This window comes from Streptopelia decaocto (genome assembly GCF_964273445.1).
Source record: "Streptopelia decaocto genome assembly, chromosome: 7".
NCBI classification, from domain to species: Eukaryota; Metazoa; Chordata; class Aves; order Columbiformes; family Columbidae; genus Streptopelia; species Streptopelia decaocto.
Window position 1 is genome coordinate 57254140 of NC_138661.1, and position 12625 is coordinate 57266764.

Below are 12625 nucleotides of genomic sequence, written 5' to 3' on the forward strand. Positions count from 1 at the left end.
ATTGCAATTCAGCAAATGAGCTACACCTGTAAAACTGTTTTGTATATCCAGTTCACATTTAATCTCAAATGGATTGAAATGTCACAGGAAAAATAAAAAAGGAAAACAGTACCTGGTTTAGTCATTATAATGTAAACTTCAAGGCCCATCCTTTAAAAATAAAAAAAAGCCAGTGATTTCCCCACATAGTAAAATATATAGTTTATAAGGTAATGATGCTTTATCTTAGTTTAACAGCCAATCTCTAGGTATAAAATAAAGAACTACAAATATGTGAAGTACATGTACAATATCTGCAAGTTTTTTCAAGTATCCCATAGTATCTTGCACTACAGACAAAAACCATTTGACAATATACAGAAAAAGTTCTCTCTGAATAGTTTCTCTGCAGAAATCTTAACATATTCATTAATTCAAAACAGATAAAAATATGGATCATCCAGCCAGTAGGTCCCATTTGAAAAATACTCTTTGTAATGGAAAAAGTTGTGGAATAGTCTTCAATTCACGAATATGTTTTCAGCTACAGAATGTCAGATAGTTAAAGTTTATGGCAGGTAAAGGCTTTTTTTTTTTTGTATAAACTTTTTGTAATAGTATTTCATTACATTTAAACTAAGTCTTTATTAATTTGCATTTTCTTTTTGTATAAAGTATCATTGTATCAATTCTGACAGTGTTAATCAATGAAGCATAAATAATTGATAGGTGAGAGCCTGTTCGTTTTTTTTTTTTCCCCAAATTGAGTATCAGCCTGCAAACATATTTGGCCAACTTAGCACTATATATTTAAGACATTATGCACTACTTACTTTTTATCATTGTATTTCTCTCTACAGAATGTGTGTGTGTGGTTTAAAAAAAAAAAAAATAAAATATATATATATATATATATATATCTTTTCCCATTAACTGTTACCAAAAAATCCAAACAAGAAAAGAGCATAGCCACATTAACCTGCACCTACCAAACCTGCTCCCTCACTTTAGAAAAGTAACAGAAAAAGGTTACCATAGCTCATTTCTGAACACAAAACACAAGGCAAGTTTTAAAAAGGGAGATGGTTTTACAAGCTCTAAAGAGTAAAAGATGCCGACTATACATTTGTTCTTGCACAGAATCATCCAATTCAGCAGAATGGCATAGGAGGAGCAAATGCTGGATCCTAACGTGATTCTGCGGGACCAGTGCTCGCTGCATCAGTGACACAAGTAGGCTGGTTCGTGGTAGGGATCACGGCTGCTACTGCAAACCAAACTGATCTCAGATGTGCCAGCCAGATCTCTTCCCAAAACCCTAGCACAGGCTACCACACAGCTATATTTGATAATCCAGTCTTCCTTGGTGGCCTCTGGATAAAACAAAACCATCTTTTTTTCCTGCTGCATTTCAGAACCTTCTACTGGTCTCTCAGTGGAGCAAATCCTTCCAGACTTGGAAGTCCATAGCAAAAAGCGCTTTGAATCCTAACGGGGTTAAGCACAGACCCCTGTGAGAGAAGCAGGAAGGGTCTGCCATGGAGAGGTCTTTCCTGTGAAAACAAAGCAAGCAAGGAACTGGGAAGATGAACTCTGCATCCTCCTTTTGCAGCCCGACAGCCAGCACACAGGCTGCTGTCACTGCTGGGCAGCTCCGTCCTCATGTGCTGCTCAACAAACCCACCACTGGGGAACCAGCAAACCCTGGCCTGTGTCCATCCCAGGCACCACCAACTGTCAGAATTGAGGCCAAAGAGATCCACATCAAAGCAAGCCATGAAACCAATGGTATTGTTCCACACTAAGTGAACTTGTGTAAAAAGAATAAAGTAAAAAACAAAAGAAAAAGAACCATAATTCAGGGTTAATTACCTCATGCAAGATAAAATTAATCTATACTTAATACTATGAAAGATACAATTTTAACACAGTCAAGTAGTCTGTTAAGGTCAAAATAATGAATCCAACCCTCCGTTCTTACATAGACATATCCCCTGTGTAATACACAGGCCTAGTAAGGTCATTTTAAATGTAGCTGAAAGCACTGTAAAATGGTTGGGGGGGTTACTATTATTAATACATAAATAAGCAATTCAGGGAAAGCATATAAAGATTATCCCAACACATTAAGTTGAATATGTGAAATTCTCAGAATAAAGTGTATCTGTTCTCTTTTTGCTCTTCCAAAGCTGGGAGGAAAAGAACAAAACAAAACAAAACAAACCAACCAAAAATAAAAACAATAACCCAAACCAAAAAAAACAACCAACAATAACAACAAACCACCACCAACCTGCACACACAAAATAGTGTGAAATGCTCCTGTAAGCTCCAGACTGTGAAGCAATTCACACCTACCCGGCATGAGAAGTGGCTTGGACACTGTCCTTGCATCTTCCTAATGCTACTGTGAAATCAAAAAAGAATCTTGCTCTGACAAGTAGTGACAAAGGAACATCTCAGTTTAATAATGAAATAAATAGGACAAAAGTTAAAATAGTCAAAAATTTAATACATGTGCTATACTCATAAATTATGGAAATAAGACTATCACAAGATATGGCTAAGCTGTAGGTAAAGAAAAGGTGCTATAACATTGGATGAACTGAAGAACTTGGACTCTGCTTCTCAAAAGAGGGACAATACTGAGATAAGTTTATACAGTGGAGACCTCTTAAACACATAGCCCTGAATTTCTGTACAGTAATTTGCGATGCTGTTCTTAAGTCACGTATTAATTCCAAAGAGATTTTTATCAGAGGATTCAAATGAACAGAGATGTCCTTAGGCATTTGCCAAGTTCCAGATCTCCAATAAATTAAACTTCCAAAATGTTTGTGTTTTATTGTAGAAGTGGACTAAAGCTTTCTCTGCTAAAAATAAAAGCATCCCAAATGAAGCAGACTGTGACAACAGGACCCAAGACATATTCATTAAAAGGAAGAGAAAAAACCTGACTACTCACTGTCTTAGCAGAAAAATTAAGAAATCCTTATATTTGTTAGTAAGGTATACCATTATTATTTTATGGGGGCGTAAACATCTTTATTTAGTCATCTGGCTTTTGGGGAACTCATGTCCCTCTTTATTAGCAGTTAAGAGAATTACCAGCAGCAACCCCGTCCCAAACTTCAAAAGGCTGGTTCAAGCGGAAACATCTTTGAGTTATGAACAATTATTCCAGGTTTTTAATTTAAGTGGACTGCACTGTAAATTCTGAATTGCAACATAATACAGCTAGTTGTATCACAGAAGATTTTTTTTTTTTAAAGACAAACTTACAAAACACAATGAAGGTTAAATAAATAAAAAGCATCTGTTAAAAACACCCTTAATGTCTTCTGTGCAATTACGTACCAATATGAAAAATATTACTTTGATCTCTGCACATTTCATGGTTCAGTCTCCCGGATTTCACTAAAAATAATACTGACAACAAAAATAAAGGAAAAAATGATTTGTTGACAAATCAGTGCTTTGGAGCCATTAAAAAGCACACATCAGATTTGTAGTTCCCCTGCAGCAGAACATGACCCAATACATTAAAAATCAAACATTGGTAATAATGTTAATATATAAAATATTAGTTTAAAAACTATAGAATGACCTTCTCAGCAGAAATGGAGTGTATACATTGGGGTCTATGACACACAGCATATCTGAAGGCAAGTTCACAGAATGCTGAAAGGCTCACTGCACATTTTCTATGGCAAGGAAATACTGCAGCTTTAAAATAAGCTGCACAATACTCATCTCTATCTCTTTCACATGAAAGTGTGTAAAAAGCAAATCAGCAAATAAACTCTAAAATAGATTTATACCAAAATCCTCTTTTTTACATTGAGTTTACAGCTTCTATCCATTTGCCTGTACTATTTTTTGGAGTTTCCTTGAAGAAAAGTCAAACTTGCATTCTAGGGCCATGAACAAGTTCACGATACAATGTACTGGCAGACAGAACTTTTGCATACTAACGAGATTCACTCCTTGTTGCTTTTTTTTTTTGGAAGATAGTTTTTTTTTTCTGTGGGACAAGCAGTCAAATATCTATTCCTTTGACTAGAGATGCCTCCAGCGTAATGTTGAACTCCTGCAAGGTCTGCAGCACTCGAATCAAAGAATTCACAAGGGTATGATCCTTGATCAGTGCTATGTCTTCATACATCTGTGCTGTGATCGGGCAGTCTGCGAGCAGGGCGATCCAGTGATGCAGAAGGTGGTCTCTGACAAAGTGGCCATTTGCAATTTGGAAATAAAAATAAAGCTAAGTTAATTTCTCATTTTCACTTAAATTATTTTTCTTCTTTGCCTTCTAAACAGACCTCTTCCACATGCTTTTACAAGGTGGGAAAGAGGAGTAAGTTTAAATAGAGAGCATCCATGAGAGACGTGTTTCTAGGCTTTCCACCCCTCACGTCAAAAGATACAGTTCCCAGGAGGCCTGCAAGTCCCAAGCAGGCCCAAAGTCACAAGTCTCCTCCATTCCCTTGGTGTCAAGAGGCTTCCTAAGTGGTCCCAGCTTCCCTCGTACCATGAGAAGGGAAGGGGAATTAATCCAGCCACAAACTGGAGAGGCCTTACTGATGGATGGGTTTCTATCTTCCCACCTTAGCTGTACATGAGAGGGAAGTCACTCACAACAGCCTACTACCCTCCTCTGTCAATTCAGCTGCTCAGCTCTTTGGGATAATGGGGTTTGTATCTCAGATTTCCCACATTTCACATGCCTAAGAACTCAGCCAGGGCATGGTTCACTTCATCCTTCTTTAGTTATATCAAAGAACTGTGTAATTAACAATCAAACTGCACAACCCAGCAATTGTTTGGCTTTATCTTACTAATGGGCAACATCTTTTTATAATAATAATAATAATAATAATAATAATAATAATAATAATAATGGTTCTTTATACCTGGCTCCAAGACACACCAGCATCTGAAACTTGCCATCCTTCCCAATGTTTCTAGGGGTGTTGTTGATAGCAGTGATAAAGCGACAGAAATTCCTGGCTCTTGTCTGCCAGTTCTCTTCTGGGACCAGTTCATTCTGCTCCAGGGTCTCATAGTATGTTTGTGCTTTTTCTTAAAAGAACGGTGGGAGATAATGAAGCTTCATCAGTGCACATAGCAGTCCTAAAATATCTGAAATATCATTCTTCTGTGCTTGGAATAAAATAGTTAGGCACTACAACCTTCACATTTAGATGACTAAATTTAATACCACCTCAGTATAATGCTCTCCCCATAAGCATGCTTACAAATCCATATGGCTGTCTGATGCATGTAGTGGACAGTTGGTAAATCAACAAAAGTGTCTGTGTTATGGAGGGGGCAGTTGAAGTTGAAAGGCCTAGATTCAAAGCTCATCCATGAATTTCCCAAATGATTACATCTAGGCATTTTCTCTTTGATTCAGTCCTGTGTTCCCTGTATGTAAAACTGGGATTCTGCTTCCTTCCCTCTGAACAGTGCTAAAGAGGTTTTAGTATCTACTGATTTTTGAGATATTACAATAAAATGATGGTATAAGGAAGAGAGTGATGTCAAAGTGCCTAATTAAAACACAAACACTATTAAAACCAATTCATTTTCTAAAAGGTGTTTGTGTACCCAGTTGATTTATTCAGCTCTATGTCCAAGGACCTAGACCATTGTGTTAAAAAATTATGCTTATAACCCGTTTATTACAGTGTCCATTAAGTACCAATAGCAGTAGATACATCTGTTGTGCTTTATAAGGCAGTGCAGCCTCTTAAAAATGTGATCTAGTGCTTTCACTATGCTCAGTTAAGAACAAGGTTACTATATGCCAGTTTACCACCTTATTTAACTAATTCTTCTTCACTAATAAAGTTTGTTTTACACTATTACTGCCAGAAGCACAAATTCCAGTTACTGTATTAAGTACAGTGACAACTTTGTCAGAAGACAGATGTTCTTTCTTTCACCAGTACAAGGAGGTAAGAGCTCTCATGGCAATTCAGCTGCCAAGATGCCTCCAAGAAGAATGCTCTTCACACCAGCTGAGATACAGCAGCAAAGATAAGGAACTTGGATGGATATGCTTTGACATCACAAACAGGCTCTGGTACGTCTTCCTCACACTTACCTAAAAAGTCCCAAATAAAGACGTTTTTGAAGAGTCTCGGTGATTTAAATCCATGCTGAAAGACTTGCTCAAGAGCTGAAACAAGTCCACTTTCTCCACACAGCAACAGCGTCAGACTGCCTCTCTGTTGAGCACGCACAGAAAACATGCACAATTACTATCTCTGTTTGGAAGCCTGGGACACAAGTGTCTCATGCTTCTATTACTGAAATCAGCTTTCAAATAAATAGATGCCCAAAGTTACAGTCTACCGTCAAAGCGGCTCCAGACAGAATGACCCAGTTCTCACAAGTCAAAACTTTCTTGGACTTGCTAAGAACAAGGCTGAAGAAAGCAGTTTCAGGGTCTTGTCATCACCAAATGAAGCCACCAGAAAGGCCAGGATAAAGATCATGAGCATCTTTTACCTATAATAATGACCACTGTCCAGAAAATTAAGAAAATATTTTCCTCTTTTACTGAATAATAAAGATCACAGGTCCACTGTAGCAGGTGCCTCAGATTGTTTGCTTATCAATAAAAACAACATTTAATGCCATTTCTAAACCTCAGGAAAAAAAGCCAAGTTTCTATTTAGAACATGAACAGGCATAAAAACCTACCCAGTACTTCATGTAGATACAAAACGTCAGTTAATCCAGAACAACTAAACAGGAGGTAACACCCTTGACAGTGGTGTGCGTAGAATTCTCAGTAGAATTTGACTAATAACACAGTTTCCAAGAATGTTAACATGTAAATTAACAGAATGCTCCACTTAGAAGCAAAACAGAGATACCTGAGGATGTACTATTCCAACGGGGTAGTCTCAGTGTCTCATTTTTGCTGCACATAAGGAATGTTCAAACAAATGGCGGTTCATTCAGTTTAGTTATTTCTGTTATACATTTTCCAATGCTTACTAATAGGAGTTTTAAGACAGGAGTGCCACTATACAGACAACACAATTCCTCACCTCCTTCTCTGGCTTGTGGAAATGCTTGACAATGCCATTGACAGCTTCACCAATAGCTTCTTGTATCTGACCAGTATTTAACTCTGCAAAATACAACAATATATCCAGTAACTTTGCAATGGCTTTCAAAAATGTACCTGTGCATGAGCAATAAGGTATACCACAAAAAAAGAAAAGGGCATGAACCAGTATAACCTACGCTGTTAGTGAAAAGGTGCTGGACAATGGATAATAAAAATCCAATTCTACTTTTATATACAGTGGAGGAGGTAGAAATTGAAATGGATTGTTTTTATATTGAAGTTAACACTGTGACATTTCAACACAACAACAGCTGGAAAGGGTTTTTTTGCGTATCATGTGACTTTTCAGACTGGGGCCCAAAGCTAAGAAAAGATGTGCTTTGTTTAGGACCACCAAACCTGGGCACCCTGGAAATACTTCCTGTGGTAGTTTCACTGTAAACCCAGGCATGCTTGAGAGCAAAGTAACCACCTGATTTATCTGGAATAAGACAACCGCAGACCAGTGATCTCAACAGAGAAATGAAGTCCGTGACCAGAAACCACTAGCAAGCTTTTTCATTCCTGAAGGATAGAGACAGGACCAGCAGATTTCTACCTTCCTCCACAGCATTCATTCCACAGATGAAAGACACAAATACAGAAAACTAGGGAAGCTAAGCACTGGACCAGGAGACCAAAGACATCTTCCTTCCGTCCTTGGAGACTTTCAAAACTTGAGTAGACTGAACAGGTAGCTCAGGATTGTAACGCAGAAGTTAGCTGGGCTTTGAGCAGGGGTTTTCACAGGTCCTCTCCAAGCTACAGTTTTAAAACACAAGAAAACCTACAGTGCTGTTTGCAAGCAGTTCTCCTCAGGTGATAATGCAGAACAGTATGAGCCAGGACATCCCCCACCACTCACTTGGCTTATTGTTTGGTGATATAGTGACAAATCTTCTGATCATGCTTGGTGACTGCTGCAAAGGAGGGGTTCGGCACTGCCGCTCATCAGCTTCCGTGTGGGAAGTCAGCAACTCTCCCACCAGGATCCTCTCCAAGCTGCCATCATCCATTCCCTTGCCAAGCCACCTTCCACAGGGAAACCTAAGAACATAAAGGAGATATTCGAATCAAGACCTTCAACTCAGATTCAATTCCATTCCACAGACTTTAAACTGCAGTTGCATAAAACCCAAATCCTGCTAGTATAGTTATAAGAAATACTTCACTCATCTAGCAACAAAGTCTTGGTTTTGGCATTTGCCAGCAGAGGGAGCAAAAGTAAAACAGCTTTGCAGTTCTAAGTTTTGTGCTAAGTGTCACACTGGATGATCCGCAAAGCAAACAGTGGCAGATTTTGTCTCGTGTCCCGCACGTAGCACATGATTTGAGGGCTGAAGAGAAAAAAGAGGTAGAAGGGGAAGACCTACAACACACTATGGATGGGTTGTGAAATACACTTTTGCTTTCATTGCAGGCCGGCCAAAAAAAGCCTCCAAACATAACCTTAAGTGGCAAAACACCAATACATCTATTGAAATTGGGATATTAAATCAGACGTGTGCTCACTTGCTCATTGTCACTTTCTATGAACCAATGTTGATGCCAGTTTAAACAGCTTAATCAGAAAACTGAACAGCATTCAAAAATAGAATCTTGTCTCTTAATTTAATTACAAACAGTCATGGAGAACTGAGTGGACTTACCAGTTTGTCATCAACATGAGCCTGACAGTTTCTTTAAACAAAGGACAAGGCATCAAACTACGCTGTACCTAACAAATAAATTTAATTCATTCATTTTCTTTCACTATGCAAACACAGGTTTCTAACACTCATAAGTCCTTGTGTTCCAGCTTCTGTCCAAAGGTCTCTCCTATAACACATAGAACACTCAACCTTAACACAAAATACCACCCATATTTGGTAAGCACCAAGCTCTAACTTGCTATTTCTTCCTTGGGCTCAAGGCAGATTATTTTTAAGATGCACAACGGTCAATTCATCTTCTTCACCAATGTTTTGAGGCTAGACATGAGCATCTGCAAACTGAAAGCTCTGTTTAATTTTGTAAGGATCATGACTTGTTTAATGCCAGAAGCCAAATGACCTTTCTATGCCTTCAGGTAACGGCAGCTGTAGACACAGCGTCCCAGGAGGTAAGACCTTTCTAATCAAACAAGTCCTACTGTGCCAGCTCCCTGCAGAAATTCTACTTACCCAACAGGAAATGTCAGGATGATACTTACTTGTAAGTATGCCCTGTTATTTCATTTCTGACCATAACATATTCCACTAGCCACTTGGCGTACAGCCCTGAATTATCATGTCCTATTTGCACTGTGGTCAGTTTTCCCAGGTTCTGGCACTGCAAATTAAACAAAGAGTTTGTCAGAGTAAACTGAGAGAGACAGGGAATCAGAAACATAGTTTTGCTTTTCTGACTGCATGATTGATTCTGGGCTTTTTAGTGGTAGATTGCTTTGTTTTGTTAAATACTATTCTGATCAGCAGAGATAATATCAGTTGAACTACATTTTTCCATTAAATTTTACCCAACGTGCACACACATAAAAAAATCAGAGCAGAATGACTTCTTTGTTTTCAACAGAAGAGGATATGACACCTCCAGCCATTACAACAGAAAGTTATACTATAAAGACAGTCTTGTCCATCCTTGCACTAAGGATCTGTCAGTCATTTTGCTTTGCATGTTATTAAACATAGATCAAATTTGCTATGTACAGGCACAGGAAGAATTTGTAATTCACCACATAGACTAAAGATATGAAATGTATGGCAAGATGGTACAGCTAGAGAAGAACTTAAAACTGAACAAACAGAACATCCAAAGCATTTTTTTGTATCAAGCAATACAAACCTCAAAAGTCATTTCTAATATATTCCTGGGAATCTGCAGGACTCCTGTTTCGCCCAGTTCTCCCGAGATACAGATCCAAGGATTGGCTGTAAACATTGAGCCACCAAGTTTCTTGCTAGGAACAATCAATATATGGTATGGTATCACTGCAAACACAAGAAATAACACTTCAAAAATGAAGAAGGGTAATTGTGTAACCTCTTTAATTGAAGAGAGGCAGGGAAAGATAAGTCATAAAATAATTCTGCAGTACCATGAAATGTTAAAACAACATCAGCGCTGCTATTTTAGTCATGCTAACACTTGTACACCAAGCACTGATTGACAATCAAGAAGTGCACACACAGCAGTCATTAAGAAGCAGAGCTGACAGAGAAACACTCAAGTGAAAAAAGAAATAAGCATGGAATAATGTCTTCATATGAGTATAATAATTTTTCATTCACCAGCCTCAAAACATGTAATGAAGATGGTTACTTGTCCCCAGCTGCAAGACAAAGACAGAATATTCAGGTGTCCAGGACTACACTGTAACTCAGCACGCAACTCAACGCTCCACTCCGAACTGCCTGCATTTGCGTGTGCAGGCGTGCACACTACGCAACTAACACTGATTCCCACCCAATTACTAAGCAAAGCCTTTGTTTGCAGGGTTTGCTTGCAGCTAAACAAATTCAGTGAAAATATGTTAGTTATAATGCTGCAAGCTTCTCTGTACCATGTTGCTCTCGGTTATATGCTAAGACTTCTTGATTTTAAAAATAATAAAAACTTTCCCCCCTCAACTGGCACCACACATGCTCAAACGCCTTCTGGTCCCCTGGTTTTCCAGAGACTAGTCCAACACGGTATCACCGGAGCTACAGCCCTTCCTTGACTCAGGAGGCACGTGCTCCTGAGGAAGTGCGTGTGCTCTTCCATCACCTAGTGCCGCAGGCACAACCCCCTATTAACCAAACTTTTATAACAAAATCCAATTATCTGCATGGTCACTGTGTTTCTTGGCAATCTGCCCTTCTTTTATAGTGCATAAATAGATTACAGTCACGGCTTTTCCACTGAGGTGTTTAATACATTTTTCCCTCAATGTCTCCTCAGCTGTCAGTGCCCTCAAGAAAGCATTTGGTGGTTGGATTTTCTTAAAAGCTTGATGCTTGTAGCATTTAAGAATGAATTAAAATGTTTCCCTTTTTATTTTCTGTGCTGATAGTCTTAAAGTGACAATTTAACTGCATCCAGCAGACCAGATTTTAGCATTGTCCAGAACTTGCCCACGAAATGAAAACCCATTTTGCTCAGACATCTGCCTGCTTTGTCTTTCATATACACATATATGGATCATAACATACCACCAAGGGTAACTCTTACCCTGGGGCCAGAGGGCTCCTTTCACAAACCCCCACCCCCAGTTTTACATGAGAATTCTGTAACGCATTTAAGCATCAGCAACAACAGGTTAAAAGTTTCTCTAGGGCATCTGTTTTTTTTTTAATTAAAAAAAAAGTACTTAAATGTGTTGCAGAGTTCTGATGCAGCCCTTATTTTTATCCCAAACTCAGACACAAGCATATTGAAAAGTAGGCTAAGCATGGAAAAGGGCAAGTTTTTTTGTTTTCTTTTTAACTCCTAGCATGTGTTAAGTTAATATTTTTACCTTGATAATGAATAATCCATACTGTTTTGTTCAGTACGGTGCAAACAAAATTGCCACAAAATTTTCAGTTGAGAACTCTTGCCCAATTAAAAGGATTCAAGCTATATGTTTTACCAAATTAGAAACAAAAGCCTTTACTGATGCACAGAGACACTACTGCCCACCAGGGAGGATTGCAGAAATAGCCATACAACATACACAGATGGACATCAGGAAGAAAGCAGAACAATTACGTTTTACATTAAGGCGTGTTGGTCAGAGCTGCTTAGAATTTTGGATAAGGACTCCACCAAATCTGGAAATCAGAGTTCCAGGGAAAGCAAATACTCACAGATTGTTGTGAAAACATTGGTAAAGCAAAAGTAATCAACAGCGTTGAATGACAGGAGATGATACAAGAATTGTTCTTTCTCATCATCACAGCGCAGGAATGCATAACGCTTGTAGAGTTTTCTGACAAAGCAAAACAAATAATCTGTCATAGTAACAAGATCCATTCAGTGAAATGTTTTCTATTGTGCATATTTATTAGGTAAACTATGAAGAATGTGCAAGTGATTACAAATGACAAGCGATACTGGTAGAGCCAACAGTATTTAATGTGCCAAGATACGTCAACACTCTGCAAGTCTGAATTCTCCCAAGTGCATCAGTCCAGTACTTCACACTATTTTCTACCCCCCAAAAGCAAGGTTTGGGATGGCCTTAGGGTCTTCTCCTGCCTCCTGTTCCTAGGGAACAGCTTCACTGCACACAGCTCCTGACATAAGTAAAATCAGAAATATGCAAAGGTGGCCCTGCTACTGGGTTGCAAACTCTTTGCTAGGACTGGAACACCACACAGAACTGTGGCTTCTTTTAAGTGGGAATATCAAAAGATGTCTCTCAGTATCTGTCTCTCACTAGTGGAGACACTAACACCTCTGCACACTGTAAATGGAAACAATCTTATATACTTATTGCAATGACTCAAACACATTAGAGAATTTAACACTGCAAGACTTGGAATTGAGAAACCTTGAAAAGAATTTACAATCTCAACC

General features: G+C 38.5%; 1 protein-coding gene across 5 annotated transcripts in view; it reads right to left on the bottom strand.

The window, feature by feature from the left end:
- Positions 1-2423: 2423 nt before the first annotated feature.
- Positions 2424-12625, bottom strand: part of DENND5A (DENN domain containing 5A) — a 67896-nt gene continuing 57694 nt past the window's right edge. For all 5 annotated transcript variants that reach the window (XM_082059058.1, XM_082059056.1, XM_082059059.1 and 2 more), the window contains 8 exons: positions 11914-12035; positions 9929-10074; positions 9297-9415; positions 7971-8152; positions 7044-7126; positions 6089-6212; positions 4893-5061; positions 2424-4202 (listed from right to left, as the gene is read on the bottom strand). In XM_082059058.1, coding sequence (XP_081915184.1) covers positions 4019-4202; positions 4893-5061; positions 6089-6212; positions 7044-7126; positions 7971-8152; positions 9297-9415; positions 9929-10074; positions 11914-12035 — 1129 coding nt within the window. In that variant the 3' untranslated portion in view covers positions 2424-4018. The remainder of the gene's footprint in view (positions 4203-4892; positions 5062-6088; positions 6213-7043; positions 7127-7970; positions 8153-9296; positions 9416-9928; positions 10075-11913; positions 12036-12625) is intronic.